This window comes from Scyliorhinus canicula, chromosome 4 (genome assembly GCF_902713615.1).
Source record: "Scyliorhinus canicula chromosome 4, sScyCan1.1, whole genome shotgun sequence".
Classification (NCBI taxonomy): domain Eukaryota; kingdom Metazoa; phylum Chordata; class Chondrichthyes; order Carcharhiniformes; family Scyliorhinidae; genus Scyliorhinus; species Scyliorhinus canicula.
This window is the reverse complement of record NC_052149.1, coordinates 69,155,151-69,181,191: the sequence shown is the minus strand read 5'-3', so window position 1 is coordinate 69,181,191 and position 26,041 is coordinate 69,155,151. Positions and strand designations below refer to the sequence as shown.

The window sequence follows — 26,041 nt, the reverse complement described above, 5'->3', positions numbered from 1 at the left end:
AAGGCAGATCCAACCCATAGCACCATGGGTAGAGCAAGGAGGTAGGTCCCAAATCCACCCCAGCCAGAACAGGGATCAAATCTCGTGCTGTTGGCACCAATCTGATCCACATTGGCCATCTAGCCAACTGAACTATCTAGTCCCCAAAGGAGTCCTGAGTTTCTGTGACAACATACATTTTTACATGTATGTTGTAGCCTGGAGCTATGGATCATGATCGTAGAGGCTCCAATTTCAGATGGCTGACCAAAAATCTTTCCCACCTCCCCACTGCTTCCCATTGGCATAAGGTGGAAGAACTTACAAGTTGATATCAACCTGCTTGGCAATCTGATGAACACACCTTTCTTGGCGATGGAGTCTCTGGTCAATGGTAACCCCCAGGATGTTGATATATTATTTCTGGAAAATACTCATTTCGCTCACAAGACCCTCTAGTTAGTTATAAAGGTCATATTCCATTAGCTGACTTGATTATTTTTTTGTATCTGAAAACTACATTTTAGTGATTTGTGTACAATCACTTTGGATTTCCATTGATGCTAGTTTTTCACCATTTGAATACTACTCGGCAAAGTGGTTACTCTGCTCATCAGTCCCTGCTGCCTGGAGGCCTGACTAAATTCTTAATTAGGCTTCATATGAATGCTGCCAGTGAGCTAATGGGTGCCAAATAGGTGCTTTGGAGCAGGTTGGTGCTGAGGAGAGAGGACAATTAGTCAGCTCTTGTGCTGAGCCTTCCTGCTTCCCCTGAGCCCACAAAAAACACTCACAAAGTATTTTTCTGCAAGCAGCTCAACAGATCATTCAGTACATGGAAGAAAAGGGAATTAAACAAAATTCAAGAAAATACATGAGAATACATAATAGGGCAACACAAGATATACAATTTAACTACATAAGCATTGGCATCGGTTGAAGCATACAGGGTGTAGTGTTAATGAGGTCAGTCAATAAGAGGGTCATTTAGGAGTCTGGTGACAGTGGGGAAGAAGCTGTTTTTGAGTCTGTTCGTGCGTTTTCTCAGACTTCTGAATCTCCTGCCCGATGGAAGAAGTTGGAAAAGTGAGTAAGCCGGGTGGGAGGGATCCTTGATTATGCTGTCCGCTTTCCCCGGCAGCGGGAGGTGTAGATGGAATCAATGGATGGGAGGCAGGTTCGTGTGATGGACTGGGCGGTATTCACGACTCTCTGAAGTTCCTTGCGGTTCTGGGCCGAGCAGTTGCCGTACCAGGCTGTGATGCAGCCCGATAGGATGCATTCTATGGTGCATCTGTAAAAGTTGGTAAGGATTAATGTGGACATGCCGAATTTCCTTACTTTCCTGAGGAAGTATAGGCGCTGTTGTGCTTTCTTGCTGATAGCGTCGACGTGAGTGGACCAGGATAGATTTTTTGGTGATGTGCACCCCTAGGAATTTGAAACTGCTAACCATCTCCACCTCGGCCCCGTTGATGCTGACAGGGGTGTATACAGTACTTTGCTTCCTGAAGTCGATGACCAGCTCTTTAGTTTTGCTGGCATTGAGGGAGAGATTGTTGTCGTTACACCACTCCACTAGGTTCTCTATCTCCCTCCTGTATTCGGACTCGTCGTTATTCGAGATCCGGCCCACTATGGTCGTATCGTCAGCAAACTTGTAGATGGAGTTGGATACAAGTTTTGCCACGCAGTCGTGTGTGTACAGGGAGTAGAGTAGGGGGCTAAATACGCAGCCTTGCTGGTCGTGCTTGTCCTTGAGGACTATTGTGGAGGAGGTGTTGGTGTTCATTCTTACTGACTATGGTCTGTTGGTCAGAAAGTCAAGGATCCAGTTGCAGAGTGGAGAGCCAAGTCCTAGGTTTTGGAGCTTTGATATGAGCTTGGCTGGGATTATGGTGTTGAAGGCGGAGCTGTAGTCAATAAATAGGAGTCTGATGTAGGAGTCCTTGTTTTCGAGATGCTCTAGGGATGAGTGTAGGGCCAGGGAAATGGCATCTGATGTGGACCGGTTGCGACGGTATGCAAATTGAAGTGGGTCAAGGCGTTCCGGGAGTATGGAGGTGATGCACTTCATGATCAGCCTCTCAAAGCACTTCATTACAACTGACGTCAGGGCCACCAGGCGGTAGTCATTGAGGCATGTTGCCTGGTTCTTCTTTGGTACCGGTATGATGGTGGTCTTCTTGAAGCAGGTGGGGACCTCGGAGTGGAGTAGGGATAGGTTAAAGATGTCTGTGAATACCTCTGCCAGCCGGTATGCGCAGGCTCTGAGTGCACGACCAGGGATCCCGTTCGGGATCTCCTCCTCCAACCACCCTTCCATCCCCTATCTGGTAATCTAACAAGAAACCCGTTTCCTGTTTCTAAACCAGGTTTTAATCCAATCTCATTCTATACCTTGCAGTCCTGTGACTGTCACTTTAATTCCTTCAGATTTGTTATCTAAAACATTACTGAAGGGAATCATAGAATCCCTACAATCCATCGAATCTGCACTGACCCTCTGAAAGAGCGCCCTACCTAGGCCCAGTCCCCCATCCTATCCACATAACTCCGTCTAACCTTTGGACTAACGGGACCTTTATCATGGTCAGTTGACCTAACCTGCACATCTTTGGACTGTGGGAGGAAACCAGAGCACCTGGAGGAAACCCACACAGACACGGGAGAATGTGCAAACTCCACACAGTCACCCGAGGTCAGAATCGAACCTGGGTCCTTGGTGCTGTGAGGCAGCAGTGCTAACCACTGTGCCACCCAGAAAAGGTAGGGTTTCCATTTCTGAACATTTTCTACTCACCCTCTGATGGAAATTACAGGCTGATAGAAGCCAGGTGATGGCAGAATTGAATTTGGGTGATGTCTTTCCTTACTAAAATATTTTCTGATACTTTCAGCTAAAGTGTGAAAAATAATCACTGGGTTGAGTGCCAACACCTGTCGAGTGTAACCCAATATGAGTCAGCGCCTTTAGAAGAAAATGGAGATTTTTTTGTAAAACCTCTCTTGTAAAAAAAGCATACATCTCATTCCACATTTCAAAGATGCTGCAGAAATCAGAATGCAGTCACGACCTAATCATGTCTTATATTAGCAGCCCTACGAATAGAGCCACCAAAATTGAACTTCACAGTCACTCCGTAATCTACTGTTGCACTCCAGCAAGCTAAACATTTTAATTTGCTTTAGAACTTTATATTATGGAATATTTATAATGGTACAGCAGAATTTATCTTTTTTGCATGTATTTCCAGCAGATTTCCCTTCTGACAGTGATAGCTTCAACCCAACTTTGTGGGAAGAACAAAGACAACAACGCATGCAGGTCGCCTTTGAGTTTGAAGAGAAGAAGGAAGAAGAGGAAGAATCTGGAAAAGTTAAGGTTGTTACTAACTGCCTATTACATATTGTTATTAATGTTACTACAATCAAGCATCATGAAAAGGGGATTTGCAGCACCTGTTGTTTGGACACTGCAAGTCTTATTAAGGGATAAAAATGGCACATGGTGCGTGCAGACTTTTGGGATGAGCCGGGCTGGAGGCTGTATTGGTCAGGCCAATAGTGCACTTAGTGAGCAGTCGCCAGAGGTATATAAAGCAGGCCAACCATGGCACAGTCAGTGCACAATACTAATTTGACATCAGTGCTGCCATTTTGAAGCTTAATATTCCAGCTGACACCCTTGCTTAGCAATGCACAGCTGCAGCAGTAAAGGGCCCCTCACCAGCATTATTGAACTGCTTACAAGTTAGTTGCTGGTTGTTTTTCAGGCTGCTGCTTTGATTCCATAATTATTTTGTACTTTCTATAGTTGTTTAAATTTGCAAAAGTCAATAGGGAGCAATATGGCAGGTGCTAAAGGAGCTTTTGCTAACCTCTAGGCTTCTCCAATGGTTCACAGATAGGGATTAAGTAATAGCCATTCCTCATGAAATACAGAAAGACTTGGAAAATGAACAGAGGGCACACAGAGCAAAACAATCAGCTGGAAGAGGGAGAAGGGGCTGTCAGCATAGAACATAGAACATACAGTGCAGAAGGAGGCCATTCAGCCCATCGAATCTGCACCGACCCACTTAAGCCTCACTTTCACCCTATCCCCGTAACCCAATAACCCCTCCGAACCTTTTTGGACACTAAGGGCAATTTAGCTTGGCCAATCCACCTAACCTGCATGTCTTTGGACTGTGGGAGGAAACCGGAGCACCCGGAGAAAACTCCACCGTGGCCTCCAAACCCCCCCCCCCCCCATTTCACCCAAATTACTTCTTCTGGGGGTCCTCGTACCCCCACCCCCCCACCTCTTATGGGCAAGGCATCCTTGTCCCGACCACTTTCACTGACAACCTTGCAGCTGGGCACCTTGGCACTGCCAGCCTGGCACCCTGGCAGTGCCACCCAGTCATCCTGACAATACCAGAGTGGTACTGCCAAGGTGTCCAAGTGGCGATGCCAAGGTGCTGGGCTAGCTGCATCAAGCATCAAGATGCCCAGGTTCCAGCAGGAGTGCCAGTGTACCACCCTGCCCATTGCCCAACCACCCGGGGATCTCCAATGGCCTGAGAAACCCTTCCACTGGTGTGGTTATGACTGATCCACATTTGTGTGAACTGGTACCAAACAGCACCCTGGCCTGGTCTCCCAGATACAGCCCATGAATTCTGGGCGTTGGGTGAATCCAATGGATGTATATTTTACATGAGCATAATGGCTCATTTAAATATGCATATATGGATCTCACCCAACGAGAGCGAGATCCAGATCACGATGTCTCCATTAAACCAAAAGACATAGGAGCAGAATTAGGCCACTCGGCCCATCAAGTCTGCTCTGCCATTCAATCATGGCTGATATTTTTATCATTCCCATTCTCCTGCCTTCTCCCCATAACCCCTGATCACCTTATTTATCAAAAACCTATCTATCTATGTCTTAAAGACACTCAGTGATTTGGCCTCCACAGCCTTCTGCGGCAAAGAGTTCCACAGATTCAGCACCCTCTGGCTGAACAAATTCCTCCTCATCTCTGTTTTAAAGGATCGTCCCTTTAATCTGAGATTGTGTCCTCTGTTTCTAATTTTTCCTACAAGTGAAAATATCCTCTCCACGTCCACTTGATCCAGGCCACGCAGTATCCTGTAAGTTTCAATAAGATTCACCCTCATCCTTTGAAACTCCAATGAGTACAGACCCAGAGTCCTCAACCGTTCCTCATGCGATAAGCTCTTCATTCCAGGGATCATTCTTGTGAACCTCCTCTCGACCCTTTCCAAAGCCAGCACATTCTTCCTTAGATATGGGGCCCAAAACTGCTAACAAAATACGCCAAATGAGTCTCATAACTCTCGCAGAATTCAACTGTGTTTTCCCGACACCAAGTCGGGCCGACGAGGCCATTGAATCATGCCCAATATCTTTCTAAAATAGGGAGTCAAAACTGCACAATGTATTCCTGATGTGGTGTCACCCAATGTCCTGTATAGTTGCATAAAACATTCCTACTTTTATATTCCATTCCCCTCTTGCAATAAATGCCCACATTCCATTTACCTTCCTAATCACTTGCTGTACCTGCATACTAACGTTTTGTGATTCATGTACCAGGACACCCAGATCCCTCTGTGCCTCAGAGTTCTGCAATCTCTTTCCATTTAAATAATATTCTGATTTTCTATTTCTTCCTGCCAAAGTGGACAAGTTCACATTTTTCCATATGCCAAATTGTTTGCCCAGTCACTTAACCTATCTATCCCTTGGCAGACACTCTAACTCCTCTTGACAACTTACTCACCTACTTATCTTGGTGCCATTTGCAAATTTAGCTACCATACATTTGGTCCTTTCATCCATATCATTGACATAGATTGTAAATAGTTGAGGAACCAGCACTGATTTTTATGGCATTCCACTTGTTTTATACAACTGCCAAGCTGAAAAAGACCCAGTTTCCCTACTCTCTGCTTCCTGTTAGCTAATCATCCTTTATCCATGCTAATATGTTACCCATTACACCATGTAATCTTACTTTGTGTAATAACCTTTATATGGCACCTTATCAAATGCCTTCTGGAAATCGATACCACATCCACAGGTTCTCCTTTATCTACCTCATTTGTTACTTCCTCAAAAAACTCCAATAAATTAGTTTCACAATTTCCCTTTCACATACTCATGTTGGCTCTGCCTGATAAAATTATGATTTTTGAAGTATCCTGCTATAACCTCCTTGATAGTGAATTTTAGTAATTTCCCTAAAAATGTTAGGCTAACTGGCCTGTTGTTTTCTTCGTTCTGCCTCCCACTTTTCTTGAATGAAGGTGTTACATTAGCTATTTTCCAATCCACTGGGACCTGCCGGAGTCTGAGGAATTTTGGAATATAATAACCAATGCATTTTGTATCTTCTTTTAAGAACCCAAGGATGCAGACAGTCTGGTCCAGGGGACTTAACAGCCTTTTGGTCTTGAGTTTTCCCAGCACCATTTCCCTCGTGGTGGTGACAGTTTTAAGTTCCTCCGCCTGTTCACCTCTTGATTTTCAAGGATATTTGAGAAGTTTTGTATGTCTTCTCCTATGAAGACAGACACAAAATATTTGTTCATCATCTCTTCCGTTTCCTTATTTTCCATTATCAATTCGAAAGAGTCACTGTCTAGAGGACCAACACAAGCGTTACTTACTCTTCACCCATTTAAATACTTGTCAAAACTTTTACTATTACTTACTCTTTCTTGGCGGCATGGTAGCATAGTGGTTAGCACTGTTGTTTCACAGCACCAGGGTCCTAGGTTCGATTCCTGGCTTGGGTCACTGTCTGTGCGTAGTCAGTACGTTCTCCCCGAGTCTGCGTGGGTTTCCTCCGGGTGCTCCGGTTTCCTCCCACAAGTCCCAAATGACGTGCTGTTAGGTGAATTGGACACTCTGAATTCTCCTCAATGTACCCGTACAGGCGGCGGAGTGTGACGACAAAGGGATTTTCACAGTAACCTCAGTATGCCTACTTGTGACAATAATAATAATAAAGATAACGATTTTATATTACTGGCTAGCTTTCTCTCATACACTTCTTTCTTTTGGTTCAGTCATTTTTTGGTCAAATTTTAACAACCAGCAATCTTCTGAGCTACCACTAATCTTTGCAGATTTTTACAGCATTTCTTTCAATTTTATACTATTCTTAACTTCCTGATACAGCCATGATGATGTATCCTTCTCAAAGAGTATACCCCCCGAGATATACAACTCACCAGAATATTGGTCCCAGCATCATTCACATGAAGACCATCCCAATGATACAGCTCACACTTTCCACAGTACTGGTTCTAGTGCCCCCTGAATCAAAATCCATTTCTCCCACGTGAGCCCTTGAGCCATGCATTCACCTCTCTAATCTTATTTACCTTATGACAATTTGCTTGTGGCTCAGGTAATAATTCAGAGATTATTAGCTTTGAGTTCTGCTTTCTAATTTGGCCCCCTAGCTGCTCATAATCTCTAAGCAGAACCTCTTTCCTCGTCCTATCTATGTAATTGGTACCAACATGGACTCCAACAACTAGATCCTCCCCCCTCACTGCAAGTTCCTATCTAAGAAAATGTCCGAAACCAGGCACCACTCAGGCAACACTCTGAGTGACAGTACTGTGTCTATCCCTCTCTCTATACTATCCCCTAATATCACTTTATTCCTATTAATCCCTCTTCTTGAGTGGCTTTCATAGAATCATAGAATTTACAGTGCAGAAGGAGGCTATTCACCCATCGAGTCTTCACTGGCCCTTGGAAAGAGCAACCCTACTGAAGCCCACACATCCACCCTATCTGCGTAACCCAATAACCCCACCTAATCTTTTTGGACACAAAGGGCAATTTAGCATGGCCGTTCCACCTAACCTGCACATCTTTGGACTGTGGGAGGAAACCGGTGCACCCAGAGGAAACCCACGCAGACACGGGGAGAACGTGCAGACTCCACACAGTCACCCAAGGCCGGTATTGAACCCGGGTCCCTGGAGCTGTGAGGCAGCAGTGCTTGCCACTGTGCCACCGTGCCGTCCACTTTCTGTTCCGTGATGCCATGATCAGTTTGTTCATCCACCTTGCAGCTTTCATTTTGACCCATGCAAGCTGCAAGAACCTTGAATCTGTTGGACAATTGCAAGGGCAGAGGCTCCTCCACTTCCACCTTCTGGGCCCCCTTACCTGTCTCACTGGCAATCATACCCACCTGTTCCTGACCACTGACCAAATCAAAAGACCTTAACCTAGGGCCTGTGAACATCTCGTGGAATAAAGTGTCCAGGTAGCTATCCGCTTCCTGCTGTAGCGTAGTGTTTGCAGCTCTGCCTCCAGCTCAATAACCCTGAGCCAATAACTGCAAGCCATAGAAACGGATTGCAGATGTATTTGCCTTAGATCACATTGATGTTCAGGAGCCCCCACATTCTAGTCAGAACACACCATCTGCCCTGCCATTAAGGTATATTGGTATAGTGAGGGAAGGTGTTGAAGTGGATCAGCCATAATCTGGGTGAATGGTGGAGCTGTCTCACAGAAGCAAACTTTAAACTCCAAAACCTACTCCTGCATCTATTTGTTATGCGTTTATGTTCTATGGGATTTTGGACATACGGTTGCACCTGTCTCCTGCTGATTATCTTCTGCTGCCTCCTGTTGTGTGTCCCCTTGTCCTTCTTGTATATCTGAAAGCTTGATGTAATCTGTTTGAGTGATATGGAAACCACTGTTGAATAGCTAGAATTGTGTACAAACTGCGAGATGTGGGTGTGAGGCTTGCAAGCAGTTCTAATTGTAGCATAGATAATTCCTGATTGATCAAGATTTTCAGTTGTTGAGTGATGGAGGTAACAAATTGAGGAGTGTTTGAACCATAAAATGGTTCATGAAGATGCATTTAGTGACCTTGACATCTTGTGTTAGGTCATCGAACTTCTTATAGCACTACATCCTTGTCTTCAGAGCTTGATTCTTGGCAATGCCCTCCCACAGTCTTCTGAGCATTTGCATAGAGAGCATCCTGCCGATATTCAAATCATATTTCCATCTGCTCCAGGAAAGTCCCAACTACAGCTGCTAAAAACCTTGGACCCACTTTCATCCATGTTGTGCCATTCTTCAATGTTTCACAGGCCAGATACACTTTGTGCATGATTGCCATGCCTACTTCAGCAACAATACACCTCCACTTTTAACAGGTGCAGGCTCGCTTTCTAACTTTATCTTGCACTAAGCAATCAAGATATTGGCTTCTGCTCAGGTGTCCAGTGACATTAATGCTGGCACGTTGCTGAAATTTTTTAAAACAGCAAGAAGTACAAAGTCAGTGTGCTCCCCACCTGCTTTGGAATCAATGAGCCCTGGTTAATGAGGTATTGAATTTAGCCCCAAAAATGTTTTACTTTGTCCACTGTCTAGATATTAGTGCAAACAGATCATCTAAACAAACAACTTAAATAACAAATAAAAAATCAAATTGTACTCTTCCAGTTGTTCACTAGGTACATGATCTGCATATTTCGAGTGGCCATTAACTGTGTGGATATTAACACATTACCAATAGCTTTACAGATCAGTAAATTCTCAGGTTCAATCTATAATTTCTGATGACTAAGTTGATTTTATTTGTGAGGAAACATCAGGAGTAAAAATCAATATTGATGGGGTTCAATATGGTTGGTGGCAGATCTGTTGTCCACAGTAGACCAAGCTTGATTTTATTTTCCAATAGGTGTAAAACAGACAACCTACTGTTCTTGCCTGTTTGGTGCACATTTACGTTGGTTTTCCTTCCAATCATTGTAAGAACAAGGAAAATATAGAAGAAGAGTTGCATTATGGCCAATTGTATCCAACATCAAGCTTTCTGAGACTTCTTCCTATGGTACAAATAGATTACTGAAACTCACTGCACAGGCTTAAAAAAAAAAATGACTGCTTGAGTAAATTGCCAGAGGGATGCTGGCATCTGTGGAACCAAATCCCCACAGGACTGATTTATTTGAGAACTAGAAGAGGGAAAATTGAAAGAGTACATTGAAAATTGTGTTCAACATATGCAGTAAGAGGCAGGATGGTATTGCCAGTTGTGCAGTGAAGATAGTTGACATTCAGTGTTGGATTTATTTCTGTGGAGATCATCTGTACAGAGTGAAAACATTTAAAGACAATTACATCTATTTTTTTAATGTTTTGTTTCAATTTCAGGTTGAAATAAATCTTAAGCGCTATCCTACTCCTTATCCAGAAGACCTGAAAAATATGGTGAAGTCTGTTCAGCATTTGGTAGGAAAACATAACCAAGAAGGGTCTGATGAAAAATCTGCAGGTGCCATGAATTTAGAACATACTGCAAAAGATAAATATGAACATAAGTGGCCTATAACAGCAAAGGAAGTTGCATTGGAGGTAACTGAGAAAATTGGCAAAGTATTTGTTTCCTCTTAACTTTACCTTACAGGTTTCATTGTTGAAGGTTACTTTATTGTTAAATTACACATCTCTGCCGTCATAAGGATACAAAAATTGGGATCGATAGCACCCATTGTTTGAGTACTGCGGGTGATTTTTGCAGCGAGTCGAGTCATGCCAGATGTCATATTGGTAGTGCGTTATTGTCCACACAGTTAATGCACTGGACGTATGTAGATTATGGTGACAGTCATCTCTTGAGTTGATACCAGAGGTATTATAAATAGGGGCTGGTTTAGCTCACTGGGCTAAATCACTGGCTTTTAAAGCAGACCAAGCAGGCCAGCAGCACGGTTCGATTCCCGTACCAGCCTCCCCGGACAGGCGCCGGAATGTGGCGACTAGGGGCTTTTCACAGTAACTTCATTGAAGCCTACTCGTGACAATAAGCGATTTTCATTTCATATTGGAGCTCAACACTCCACCTAACTCCCTCCCTTAACTTCGCACAGCTGAACACATGTTCAGCAGTAACAGGAAGAAACCCTACCAATGCTATTTAAATAAATTGGTAACTACTTTCAGTTTAGTTGCCTTTTGCTTGGCGCTGTTTGTATTTGTTTAAATCTCCAAAATTCTACAGAGAGAGGATGGCAAGTGTTGATTGAGTTTTTGCTGACTTCAGGGCTTCAACCACTTTTTCCCAGAGGCATTTCCCTTGGAATAAATAATAATTGGAAAATGGACGAGGGGGCGATCAGAGCAGAACAACTCCTGGAGGAGGGAGGAGAAGTGGGAGAAAGACAGCTGCTGTGGTGGGTTTTGACTACTTGTCCCCAGACCATTAGCCTGGGCTTCTGGATTACCAGTCCAGTGACATTACCAAAACACCAGCTTCACTCATGGAGCAGAACTTGCAGGTGGTGGTGTTCCTATGCATCGGCTGCCCTTGACTTGAGGTTGTAGAGGGCACAGGTTTGAAAGGTGCTATCGATAGAGCATTGGTAAGTTGTTGCAGTGCATCTTCTAGATGACACTGTGTGTTAGTGATGGAGGGAGTGAATTTTTAAGGTGGTAAATTGGGTGCTAATCAAACAGCTGCTTTGTCCTGCATCATAATGATTAATAAATAATATTTTTATAATCAATGAATAAGGTGTAGTTCGGGCTGCACGGTGGCACAGTGGTTAGTACTGCTGTCTCACGGCGCTAAGGACCTGAGCTCGATCCCGGCCTTCGGTCATTGTCCGTGTGGAGTTTGCATATTTTCCCCATGTCTGCATGGGTTTCACCCCCACAACCCAAAGATGTGTAGGGTAGGTGGATTGGCTACACTAAATTGCCCCTTAATTGTGTTGCTCATTCTACTGTTAGTGTGATTAACACGCCTCCAATAAAGGACATGTGCTTAACACTGGTTTGGCTCTGTATCTGTATCTATGCTCTGGAGTCGCCAGGTGCCATAAGAGACACCGTCACAAGTTATCAAGGTCAAGTTCAAAGCAATAAATCTAAACACCGATCAGTAAGTCCAAACAATTAGTGTTTATTATAACAAATATAATAAATACTCATGCACACGCTAAAAGACTAATACTTATTCCTACTATTAAACGACTAAATACTTATCTAGAAAGGAACAGGCAAGGTCAGGGGGGACAAGGCCTTCGTCCCGTTCTTGGTCTGCAACTTCTGGTTATTAAAGTCGGCAAGAGTATAAGCAATGCCTGGGTCACGTAGCGATCGTTGTTTTGGCACTTACTGATAGATGGCTGATGCTCAATGGCCAGTGATGAAAGACAGGATCTGGAGGCTGGAGTCGGAGGCCGGAGTCAGGATGCAACAGTCTAGGCCGGAGTCAGGAAGCAACAGACCGAATCATGTGCTTGACCTTCTTTTTATAGGTCCCAGGAGGTTCAGGCCCCCTTGGGGTGGTTCCCTCATCGATTGGGTCTTTCCCGATCGATACGTTTTGAACTCCCCTATCCTGGGGTTGTTTCTCGATGGCTGGGGCGGTCCCTAGGGCTCATTGTCCTGGTTTCTCTGGCGCCATCCTGGCTGGGTAGCTATAGAAAAGTATCGATTGATACTTAAAATGTTTCTATTGTATCTGGGACTGGGCCGGTATCATCTCATTAGTATGCAGATCGCTTTCCTATTTGCACCTTTGGCTGGGTTTCTGCAACTGCCTTGTAACTGGTTTTGTACATGCAAAAGGCTAAATGCTTCTGCAAGCTGTGTGTCCTTACTATGGCTGTTTTCCCCTGTATTCCTTGCGGTTCTCCATTTTGTATACTGGTGTCCATTTTAGAGGGCTACAATTGGAAAAAAATAATTGAGTACACTAAATTTTTAAAAAAAGAATAAGGTGTAATTTCATTTGTTAGTAACTGATTCTTTATGGAAATGGTTCACACAGAACTGAGGTTCCAATTTTAATTTTCAAACTCTGCTGAGTCCGCTGACCTCAGCCAGATTAGTACTGGGTGCCGCCGTCATTCTTAAAGTCTCAAGGAAGCGAATAGGGGAATAGGAAGAGAAACAATCACAGGCCGGAATTTTCTCCAATACCAGAAAAGGTCAATGTTGGACAGGGAAAGCAGCATTGACATTCTCCACCATATAATGCAACACTTAGAAAAAAAATACAGGTTCCACATACGGTTCCACAATGTATCAGTGGCGGGCGGCCTCTGATTCATTCGCCCCGCCATCAAATCAGACACTCAATGATCTGGGCGTCATTTTAAAGGGCACCCTAGCAAACCAGGAAACAATCTTCACCACCAGTTGCAGTCCCCTAGCATCCCTGGGACTACCCTGGCATCAAGCTGGCAGCCCTGTCACCTACTGGCAGTACTCTACTATCAAGCTGGCAGTAACCTTCCCCCCCCCCCCCCCCCCCCCCCCCCCACCCCACCCCACCCCGGCCCGAGGTGCTGCACTTGCCTCCAAGCTTCCCTGGCAGTACTGCTCACCAGGTGACCAGTCATGCTTTGCATCATTCTGACATCATGCCACCATGGATGGATTTTTTGATGTGGGGGGATGATTCCAGCATATGGGCCTGACATTTTATGTTAATTTATATTAATAAGGTTCCCAATGTTCAATACAGCCCATCATTTTTTATAAATAAATTTAGAGTACCCAATTCATCTTTTCCAATTAAGGGGCAATTTAGTGTGATCAATTCACCTACCTGGCACATCTTTTGGGTTGTGGGGGTGAAATCCATGCCAACACGGGGAGAATGTGCAAACTCCACATGGACAGTGACCCAGAGCCGGGATCGAACCTGGGACCTCGACGCCATGAGGCAGCAATGCTAACTGCGCCACTGTGCTGCCCTCAATACAGTCGATCATTGATGGGGGAAGGGGACAATTGCTTTCTGATTTGACGTCATTGTGAAATATGACTTTGGCCTTCTCACAAAAGAGCAAAAAATCCTGGCCACAGTTTCTATATCTGATCACTGTTCAACTTCTGTGAGGTTAACAATGTTGCCATTTTGGTGGTGATATTTAACTGGAACACAACACAACAATTTTTATCATCTACAAACATAAATACCCCACACAGCTACAGTAATCTATGTATAACCCTTAATGAATTCCCCCTTTAACTGTTCCAATTCAATAACAAGATCCCATAAACCAGAAACCCCTTTTCAAAGGTGTGGCCCAGCACACAGCACTCTTACTGTCTTTAAGACTTGGTATTGATACTCTTGTTTCCTTTCCAAACAGCAGGTTTGAATTCCTTCCAGGAAGCAATTATCTCATTTAAGTTATCAAACAATCTGGACACAGCTTTTAAAATGAAGATGGAGAAACCCTTCTTTCAACCTGTGCAATATAAACCGGTCCAAACTCAAAGCGAAAGTAAAAGTCAGAGCCACAGCCAGCTCCCAACTCAAAGTGAAAGTAAAAACTCACAGAACCACAGCCCAGCTCCACCCACACGACGACATCACTGAAGCCATGTGATAAGACAAAAACATTTCTTAAAGAGACACTCCCATGATGGAGGCCATTTTTATGTTCAGATCGGCTGAATATTGGCATGCATGCTCCACCAATTTATACCAACAAATAGGTTGCCTTGCTAGTGCTCCAGGGCCTCTGCAGAAACGGAATCCAAAATGTCTTTATTATTTTGGGCTCAGATACTTCCTTTTAGTGTACATAAATATTGTGGCCCACTTCCCTCTCCAGGATTGGCTCTCCTTCCCGGGATCTGGCAGATTTAGAGTCTGCAGTTCGTTGGCTACATCTCAAACCTGAAAGCACTTCAGGCCTTCCAGCACTGGCGTCAGGGGGACTGCCTCACTGCTCCACCAATTTCATGTGTTTCTGTCAGCAGTCAAAATTCTTCGGATGAAACCACTCATAGTCAGAATTCCTTCTGACACTCGTTATTTAGGAATGCCCATTTAGGCAACATATAATCAGTGGAACTTAATTCAGCCATGCGTCAGAAACACCTTCAGGAAAGAATGGAAAAAATATGGGGAGAAAAATATTTGTTAAATTTACAGGTCATTAAAGAATAAAATGCTGGTTGCAGATGTTTGTTTCGTAATTGTAATTCCTATGTTTCAGGTGAGATGTAAGTAAGCCTTTCTTCTATGTTTTGGCCTTAGTTGTGTTTCTTGAAAGATATGCTTTTCTCTCTTCTACAGAGATCCTTAGGAGACTCGCCAAATGATCTAAGAATGGGAGAACTGCGGCCTACTCTTACTGAAACACCACTGTTCAAACCCAAAGTTGTCTTGTTGGGTAAAGAGAAGAAAGGTACAGTATCAACTCCATGGAAGCCAACAGAGTGTTGCATTTTATTCCTCATGGTGGAAAGGGATGGAGGGTTTGCAGCGCCATTGGTATGAATTACCAGTGCTGAATCCATTGTATAAATATCTTATAGGACCAGAATTTTCTGAAAGGTTTGCCATGGTCAAGGTACCTCTATTATGGTGCAGAAATCCAATAAATTATGACGAGTGACTTATGACATTATGACATTACTTAGACGATGCCATAATTTCATGGGACCTTCACAACGTTACAGAGTCCCTTGAAGGCATAATTTTACTAGCCACCTCATCAGCAAAATCAATGAGAATCTTGAATTTGCTGCCTTAGAGTTACTTTGATTGCCGCTGTGACTTAGTTTATTGTAGAATGGAGATGCCGACGTTGGACTAGGTTGGGCACAGGAAGAAGTCTCACAACACTAGGTTAAAGTCCAATTTAAAATCACAAGCATTTGGAGCGCTGCTCCTTCATCAGGTGAGAGCTCCGAAAGTTGGGATTTCAAATAAACCTGTTGGACTTTAACCTGGTGTTGTGTGATTTCTTATTATAGATTGATACTGCTGTGAGACATTCTAGTCAGTTCTCCATCACATTGTGGTGTCAATGTGTCACAAGATTATGGCATTAGTCACCAACACTGTTGCTGCAGTAAGTTACAGGGCCATATGATTTCAGTGAAGAACCTGTTATGATCCTGGACCAGAGCCCCAAATTCTGGTACGATCCAGTAAGGAACTAGTAACATTTTGTTTAAAGAACAAAGTTTAAGATTCCAGGTACTTACTAAGAGAATAAACCCACAAGATTCCCTGATTTTAAAAAAACAAAATAAACTTTACAAAGTCAGAAAAGTATAACTAAGAAGTGTAGATTAGGTGGATTGGTCATGCTAAATTGCCCATTAGTGTCCAAAATGTTAGGTGGTGTTACAGAGATAGGGTGGAGGCGTGGGCTTAAGTAGGGTACAGATTCGATAGGCTGAATAGCCTCCTTCTGTACTGTAGGGATTGTAGGGATTTTATTTTTATCTTGTACTCTAGCAATCAAAATTAACATGGGGTGTATGCAAATTAATAGGCAACTGTGTTCGAACACACTACACTACACCATAAATGGCAGATGTGACCAAGACAGATCCCATGGATTTCTCAGCAACCCACCCAGACATCCACAGTATCCTCTGAATTACACAATCTCATTAAAGCTCTGCCTCCCTTTGCGGGAGTTCAAGTGTCCACTTTCGAAGATCTAGCTTCTGCATTCCCTCAGGAGTCGCTCTGACTTGGACTGTCTCAATATCTGCTCACCTCCCAAGGTTTTAATCTCATCTCCCCAGACCACATTCTCCTGGATTCCCAATTCTGTACTCCAGCACCAACTCAAACACACAACTTCAGCTCTTTGGCCACGCCAAGCAGACTACCACTGTTCCAAATGGGTATCTTTGCCCCATCGGGCCATATCAGAGTAACTAACCTTCCACTTCATTTTCAGCTCTCTGAAGCTTCTCCCGAAGCCTCACCATTTGGAACCCATTAAGTGCAGCATTTTTACTGCTTCGAGCTTCTTTCTTTGCTCCAGAAGTCTCTCATAGATGGTTCCTACCAGTGGTCTCCTCCCTTGGTTCAGTCCGTGCTGGTCACTCTCCGTGGATTTTTCTGAATTCCAGTCTCTCAGCTGCACCAAGTTATAAATAGCTTCCTCTTAACCATAAGACTTCTCCAGCATGGAACTAATGAGCTTCCACTGCCATCTTAGCTGCTCAAGAGTTCTCCCGAGTCCTAAATACCTGGAGACTGCTACCCATGGGATCTATACTGCCTGGAGCCACTTCTCCCAGCTTTTGAACAAACTGAGATGTATGCTTTCATGAGCCCCAACTCTCAGCTGCACCAAACCAGAAAACAGCTCCCAGGACTTCTTCTGGGCCCCAGCTGCATGGAGCTAACAAGTGACTTCCAGGGACTCACTGAGTCCCAATCCAGCTCCTCAGAGTTAACAGCAGCACTTAGTTGCATTTCCCGAATCCTCACTCTCTGACTGACTAAAACTGACTTACCCTTGATCTCCTCTTCGCTGACTCTTGAACTGATCTGGGTAGCCAATCAAAACACTTCAAGAGGGCCCCATCCTTGTTAATAGGCTTAATCAAATGTAACAAGTATTGTAATATAAATCACCAGCACATTGCACACATTCAAAGTGTTACAATACCAAAGGTTGTCAGAGGATGAAAAATAAGATGCAACCTAGCAATAGCTGTGGGTCCCAAGAAATCCAAGAAAAAATGTATGTTAAAAATAATCACCCAACCCCACTCTTTAAGATCATCTTAGACATCGGATACCTTGGTTATGAGGAAACACAGGAATATTGGACTTGCTGTCTTTGAAGTTCAATCATTTTTAATATAGGCTAATAGAATCTTTTAACATTATAAAAGTGATTTATGAAGTTGATCCAAGCAAATTGTTCACGTTTCAGGGAAACAAATTCAAAATTAAGCAATTAAAAAAGCATAGTTAGACTGATGACAAAGGGAGGCCATCGAAACACATGAGGTAAGTGGTCAGCAGCATCTAAAACATAAATATTGATCACCATTTTCATCAGAACCAGCAGTGAGGTTGGAAAAAGCATGTTTATAAAACTGTGAAGGCTAACTTTCAGCATGGCAATTAAGACAAAGGAGAGGAGAAAATAACAGGTAAGGTCCAAAAATGTCAAATACAGTGGAATCTGAGCAGCATCCCAAATGATCAGTACAATAAGGTGAGCACCATATTCAAACTGTGAACAGGTTTAATTTGAATTAAACATTTAAGCATTCCATTACAAGTAGTAATTTGGTAGTACAGTAGTTGCCGAAAAAAGAGACATGTTGAAGCAGACAGAAAGAACATGTACACACATTGCACCTGTTTCAGCTGAACAAAATAAGTGACAGCGATTCGCTGACTTATTCCTCAGGGCAATTCCTTGACCAATCAGGGTCAAACTGCCTAGATTAAAACAATTGTTTCAAACAATGCTTGGCAGCTAACTGTTAGTCACCTGGCACATTCTCCATAGCAATACATCTACCAATCAGAGTCTACTTGCCAACCAATCAGCACTTTCTTCTCATACAGTATGAATTATTTATCCCCCTTATGTTGGTATTCTTATGAAATGTCTTGATGTGTGCAAGGTGAAAAGCTTCGACATGTATCTTTTTTCAGTAATACACATCATTATAATTTACTTTTCATATTCCTTCAATTAGCTTTAATTGAAGTTTATACTTTTTATTAAAAGACATTTTCACAGGTGCCATGTAATTCGAGTATCAGTTTGAGTAGTGTACTGGTGATTTAAACAGCCAATTGAGCAGTATAGTACTGTTGGCATGCCATCCATGAATGGGTTTAAAACTCAGACTGGGCTACAGAAACTAGATGTAATATCATAAGCTCACCGCTGTTGGGCTCTTGGAATGCAACTTGAAAGAAAGAAAGAAAAAAAATATGCTTCTAAAAGGAAACTATAAAAGGCCGTCAAACCTACCTGGTGAGAAACTACAGAATATCATCTGTGATGAATTCAGGAATTTCAGATGTATTGTATTAAAGCTATTTGGTGAATTAAGGGTTAAAAGCTTGGATGACTGCTGCAGTAGTGTTTTTAATGAATCCTGGTTTGAAAGGTTTTGGAAGCCACAGGTATAATTAAGGCATTGTAAAAAGCTTGGGCTAATGGAGTGTTGTTTGGATTAAGGGGTTTCCCTGCAGAGTTTATTAGATTTCAGCTTGATAAAATGATGTAATTAACGGGAAGAGCTAAGGTATGTTGCAGAAAAGCAGTTTTAGTTGAGTTTTAGATTGAGATGTGAGCAGACGTCAAGCATCTGTCTGTGTGGAGTTTTCACTTTCTCCCCGTGTCTGCGTGGGTTTCATCCGGGTGCTCCGGTTTCTTCCCACAGTCCAAAGATGTGCAGGTTAGGTGGATTGGCCAAGCTGAATTGCCTTTAGTGTCCATAAAGGTTAGGTGGGGATACTGGGTTACGGGGATAGGATGGAGGCTTAAGTAGGGTGAAGTCTCGATGGGCCGAATGGCCTCCTTCTGCACTGTAAATTCAATGATATGATTCCATGACCTGCTCTCACTGCCGTTCAGTTAAAGGTATGTCTGTAGACAGATTAGCAGTTTCTTTCCAAACAGTTCAGAATTCTGTGATTGAAAGGTGAGCTGAAACAAGCTGAGAAGTAGCTTCTGAAGAATTACAGCCAGAGTTTCTGCATGGTTCTGACAAGATTCAGGTCTAGCTCTTACAATAGTCTGAAAGTAGAGTATTCAGATATCTCTGTATAGCAGGTATTCCTGAGTGTGAATTGTATTTGGAAGTGAATGAGAGCTGAGGGGCGGAATTCTCCATCTCGCCAGCTGGCCAATGGGGTTTCCCATTGTGGCCAGCCCCACAAAATCCCCGGGCTATTGGCGAAACGGAGAATCCTGACAGCGGAGAATCCAGCCCGAGATCTTTTTGTTGTTTGAGTGGCAATAAAGATAGCAGTTGAGGGTTATTGTACCACTGTATTGGTGAGCATTGTTTAAGGGATAACTGTAAGCTATTTTCTGGTGTGATGTTAAAGATATTTTAATACTGTGTTAGTATTAATATTTGTTTTTATACACTATATCACTATTTTTCGTGAAATCACTCCTGGAGTGAGTTATCCTTTCCTCACAGTCTTACAAAATTACAATAAAAAATGAAATCTAACTTGACCAGTTGTTTTCCACAGGTGGGATATCTGTTGTCCTGTCAGAAGTTGAATCATAACAAAGCCATTTTCCTTTTGATTTCATTAAAACAAAAAATTAATCTCTCCTCTCTGAAGATGCTGATTCACACATACACCAGTAGTTGATGGACCACATTCAATTAACTGTTCCTCTTGTATGAACCTACTGAGGCCAGTTGGCAAATTGGCTTTTGTAGTAACTTGATCTCAAACAGGTAGTTGAAATGTGTTATGAAAGTTAAGCTTCATTAATATATGAAAATCGCAAAGTTTGAAATACAGCATGGACTCGAAAATGGAAGCAGCTAGTTAAACATCAAAATAACAGTAACAGAATAGAACAGAAACTAACAGCGGTTAAATACAAATATACACAGGTAAAAACAACAACTAATGACGTCATGGCACTGACTGATGACATCAGCAATGGATTTGAATAAGAACATGCATAACTATAACACTCTATTACAGCCTTGGAGACAATACAATGGGTTAGCTCATTTTCCCTATATACCTGTACTTTTCAACGGAGATCACATGAAAATTATAGGAATGGAAGCCCTGCCTGACATTTCCCTACTCTAACACATGAGAACTGAGATCAACTGTAGCACTCTAGATACTACCTCAGCTAAGAATAGCTAATTCATGATAGGACAGAGGATGGTGATTGAATGCTCTCCTGGACTGATGATGCATTTTCCAAAAGACCATAAAGAAGCTCATGGGTGGGATTTATCAACCAACCCGCCACATGTTTTTTGGCAGCTCGTGGCATTTACCGACCCTGTCGTTATCAATAGAACCCCGGTGACTGTACCCCTTGCCGCCCGTAAACCCATGCATGAGACCGGAATATCCCACCGGCTTGGATAGCAGTAGATCACACCCCTGGTTTTTATGAAGGCTGTAACAAAATAAGTGCTCTCTTTAGTTTAAACAATTTACTCCCAAATTGTTTTTGTATGCCTTAAGATTTTGAAAATAGTATTTTAAAAACAATTTTTGCTAATCGGTGTAGAAATATTTATTCAGTGTTCTTTTGCATATATGGGTGGCTAGTTTCACTCAGTTGGTTGGGCAGCTAGTTTGTGATGCGGAACAAGGCCAACAGGGTGGGTTCAATTCCCGTAGCGGCTGAGGTTACTCATGAAGGCTCCGCCTTCTCAACCTTGTCTCTCGCCTGAGGTGTAGTGAACCTCAGGTTAAATCCCTCCAAAGGGGAAAGCAACCTATGGTCATCTGGGACTATGGCGACTTAATTAAAATTCTTTTGTATATTAAGAATCAACAGATGAATCAGAAGTTGACAGAATCAACAACAGTGCATCCTCAGGTACATACTCAGACTACTCGCCTTCTCAAGGGTCTTCTGCTTCTTCTGGAGTACCGATTAAAGTCAGTACATTGCAGACTGCAGTCAAAGATGGTGTGGCAGCTTCCTCCTGGGGTAACAGGTGTGTGTTTATTACAAATAATATATCAGTGTAGATTGTTTTAATTATCTTTTTAAATCTTTGCGCATTGTAGTTTTGCAATAATAGTGAACAAATTGTTTTGTTATCTCTTCAAAATGTTCCTTTTCTCATTGAGATGTAAAATGAGACTTGAGACTTAGCTGGCTATTGCTGGATTGTAAGGCATCACCAAGGTTAAAATGGCATGATTGGAGTAAAAGAGTCATTACACCACTATCACTTGCGAGATTTTTGAACAGGAGTAATGGTGAACATTGTTCACTATGGCAATGTGTTTAAATGTCCAATAAATATAAGGGGCAGGATTCCCCGTCCCACCAGTCTCGTTTCCCGGTGCAGCGCCCCCGCCAGCAGTGGGATTCTCCGTTCCTGCAGCAGGCCAATGGGGTTTCCCATTCTGGCCACCCCACCATGTCGGGAAAACTGCGGGCAAGGGTGCAATGCTGGTGAAGCAGAGGATCCCGCCGACGGAGAATCCCACAGAAAATATATTAAACATTTAAATATAGTTAGACGGAAGATCCACAAATATAATAATAAACTCACATCAGAAGTTACAGGAAAATTACAAGTTGAATTATCTGACTTCAAAAGATATTTAAATATTTTTCTGGCGAGTGAAGAGTACAGAGTATGAACGAAGGCAGGTAGGGGTAGTTAAAATAAATGATGAAGGCAATTAGTTCCTTGTGACAGCAGAACATGTCCTGCATCCAATAGGGAAATGTACAGTAAAAGCAGCGTTGATGCCAGAGCACTGGGGAACTGAAAATGTTGCATCCTTGTTTCAAACATGGTGTAAGGATAAGCCCGACAACTGCAGGACAATCAGTTTAACATTGATGGTGGTAAAGCTTTCAAAAATGATAATCCAGGACAAATTTAACAGTCCCTTGGACAATCAAATGGACAGCTGCTCTCCAATCCCAACAGTGCAATTGGCCACTACTGGGACTGCAGCCAGCCCCAAAACATGAGAAGCTGGAGTGAAATATACGTGTAGGGGACATTGACAGGGCCAGACTGACAGGTCTCAGTGAGGGAGTGGGGACCCAGGCTAGACAGGCCAGAGAGGAGGGAAATGGGGATGGGGGTTGGTGGTGTGGTAGGGTGAAGACATGTGGAGGGGGTCCAGGATGCCCGTTAATGAGGCACCTTCCCATTTCCCGCCACCAGTCTGCGCAGTGAAAGTCACTGGGTTGGATGCTTGGCATGGGCTCGCCTGCCATTGGTTAAATGCCAGCTATGCCAGGCTGAGCCCCTTAAGTGAGCATTAATTGGCTACTTAAGGCCTCGGTTGGGTGGGCAGGCCACCCGATCTGCAAAATTGTAACAGAAGCAGGTGGGTGGGTGGTGGGCATGATGCTCATGGACTTTTATAGGTATCCCCGTCTGCAAACCCCAGCACCATGGAGCCATATATTCCAGTTTCTAGAGTTTAAAAGAGAGGAAATATCTGCCAGATATTTATAAAACATTACTTCAGTCTCAGTGATAGTATTCTGTCCAATTCTGGACCATATTTTAGGAAAAATGTGAAAGCAATGGAAAGGTGCAGAAGATTTACAAGAGTGATTCCATGGATGAGGGACTTCACGAAGAGCATATATTGGAGAAGTTAGGTTTGTTCTTCTTGGGGAAGAGGTTGACAGGATAGAGGCACTCAAAATCATGAGGATCCAGACAGAAACTGTTCTAATTGGTCAAAGCATCGAGAACTAGGGGACATCGATTTAAGGTGCTTGAAGGTAATACGAGGGAAAAATATTTACATTGCAAGTGATTTGAATCTGGAATGAAATGCCTCAGAATGTGATGGAGGCAGATTGAGCTGTGGCTCTCAAAAAGAAATTAGTTAACAATCTGAAGAGAAGGGATTTGCAGGAGAGTGGGAAGAACTGAGGTATTATCACTGAGAGCTGGCATGGACACAATGGGCCAAATGGCTTCTTTCTGTGTTATACTTCTTTGTAATTCTGTGATTGATTGATTTATTGTCACATGTACTGAAGTATAGTGAAAGTATTTTTCTGCGGCCAAGGGAATGTACGCAGTATGTACACAGTAACAAAAAAGAATAATAGATAGTTACAGTGAATGCGAAGAAGTACACAGTACACCGACAAATGAGTAATTGGTTACAGTGCGGAACAAGGGCCAAATTAAAGCAAATACAAGAGCAGCATAGGGCGTTGTGAATACTGTCTTACAGGGAACAGATCAGTCCAAAGGAGAGTCTTTGAGAAGTCCAGTAGCTATGGGGAAGAAGCTGTTCCTATGTCTGGATGTGTGGATCTTCAGACATCTGTATCTTCTGCCTGATGGAAGGGTCTGAAAGAAGGCAAAACCTGGGTGGGAGGGTCTCTTACAATGCTGTCTGCCTTCCTGAAGCAGCGGTAGGTGTAGACAGAATCAAAGAGAGGGTGGCAAGCTTGTGTGATGCGTTAGGCTGAGTTCACCACACTCTGCAGTTTATTGCGATCTTGGGCCGAGCAGTTACCATACCAAGCTGTGATGCAGCCGGATAGGAAGCTGTCTATGGTACATCTGGAGAGGTTTGTGAGAGTCCATGCAGACATGCCAAATTTATTTAGCTTCCATAGGAAATAGAGACATTGTTGGGCGTTCTTGACTGTTATCTCAATGTGAGTGGACCAGGACAGACTGTTGGTGATGGTGATCCCCAGGAACTTAAAACTATCGACCATCTCCACTGCGGAGCCATTGATGTAGGGGGATGTGTGTTGTATTACGCTTCCTGAAGTCGATGATCAGTTCCTTGGTTTTACTGACATTTAGAGAGAGGTTATTTTCAGTACACCAAGCAACCAAGTGATTTATCTCCCTTCTGTAGTCTGGCGCGTGGTTGTTTGGGATACAACACACCAGTCGCATCATCCAGAACATAGATAGAATTGGAGTTAAATCTTGCCACACAGTCGTGTGTGTACAGTGAATACAGTAGAGGACTGAGCACATATCCTTGTGGGGCCTTGGTGTTGAGGACAATTGTGGAGGAGGTCCTGTTACCTATTCTGACAGATTGCAGTCTGTTGGTGAGGAAGACAAGGATCCAGCTGCACATGGAGGGGTCAAGTCAAAGATTGCAGAATTTGGTTATTAGTTTTGTCGGGATAATGATGATGAAGTTGGAGCTGTAATTAATAAACAGCAGTCTGACTTAAGTGTCCTTGTTGTCGAGGTGTTTTTGAGTGTTGATTGAAAGGCCACGGAGATAGCATCTGCTGTGGACCGCTTGCGGTTACAGGCAAACTGCAGTGGATCGAGACTGTCTGGGAGGCTGGCAGTGATCCGTCTCATGACTAGCCGCTTGAAGCATTTCATAATAACAGATGTCAGGGCCACCGGTCGGTAGTCGTTGAGGCAGGCTACCTTGTTCTTCTTTGGTACTGGTATTATGGTGGTCTTCTTGAAGGAGATGGGAAACTCGGAGCGGAGAAGTGAGATGTTGAAGATGTCTGTGAATACACTCACCAGCTGGTCTGTGCAGGATCTGAGTGCTCGCCCAGGGACTCCATCGGGACTCGTTGCTTTCTGCCGCGGGTTCACTTTCAAGAAGGCATCTCTTACCTCTGAGACTGTAATAGTGGGTATGGGTGTATCCAGGGCTGTTGGTATGGATGGCACTGATGTATTGGATGACTGTTCAAAGCGGGCATAGAACTCATTCAGTTCATCAGGGAGGGATGCTTCAGGACCACAGATTTTGCCTGGCCTTGCTTTGTAGCACATAATCTCATGTAAGCCCTGCCATAGAAGTCGTGGGTTTGTGTCATTGGCCTGGGACTCTAGTTTGGTTGGGTATTGTCTTTTGGTGTCCCTGATGGCTTTACCTATGTCATATCTGGATTTCTTGTATCGGTCAGGGTCGTCAGACTCGAATGTTTCCGTCCAGGATTTCAGCAAAGAATGAACCCTTTCATTAAGCAGGGTTTCCGATTGGGAAACCCCCGTATTGATTCTATGCAGATACCTGGGAATTGCGATACCCAACATAGTATGGATGTACTTCCCACTGGTGCCATCTTCCACCATACTACCACTGGAGAGTTCTCTGCTTTGCTAGATTTTCCATCCTTCCTTCCCTCTCTACAATCATTTTGTAACCACCTCTGTATACTAGGAATCTGATACTATTCTTTCACCACTAATCTGTTGCATTATTACCTTTTTTGGCACACCTGTACTGCTGTCATTTAAACATCTCCTGGCCTCCCCCTAATCACAGACCAGAATTTATTTTCCTCCACCCCTATTCTTTGGCTCCCTTCTCTTTTATGTTGTTCATCTATAACATTTGCCATTTCTGGTGAAAGTTCAGCACCTTGAAATATTGGTGCCTACCTGTGAAGACAAGATCAAAAGCGGAAAATAGACTAGAAATTGTTGCGAACATTAATAGTGAACAAATGTTAGTATGACATTTACTCCATACTCTAATTGAATGAGTTAGTGACAATTAGGATGATGGACACTGGAATGTACCACAAATATGTTAATTGTTTATCTATCAAGACCACTAATT

At 43.2% G+C, this 26,041-nt stretch overlaps 1 protein-coding gene across 4 annotated transcripts in view; it reads left to right on the top strand.

Moving 5' to 3' along the window:
• Positions 1-26,041, top strand: part of lrrc7 (leucine rich repeat containing 7) — a 1,013,254-nt gene that overhangs the window by 854,593 nt on the left and 132,620 nt on the right. For all 4 annotated transcript variants that reach the window (XM_038794406.1, XM_038794408.1, XM_038794407.1 and 1 more), the window contains 4 exons: positions 3,240-3,364; positions 10,210-10,410; positions 15,101-15,212; positions 21,303-21,474. In XM_038794406.1, coding sequence (XP_038650334.1) covers positions 3,240-3,364; positions 10,210-10,410; positions 15,101-15,212; positions 21,303-21,474 — 610 coding nt within the window. The remainder of the gene's footprint in view (positions 1-3,239; positions 3,365-10,209; positions 10,411-15,100; positions 15,213-21,302; positions 21,475-26,041) is intronic.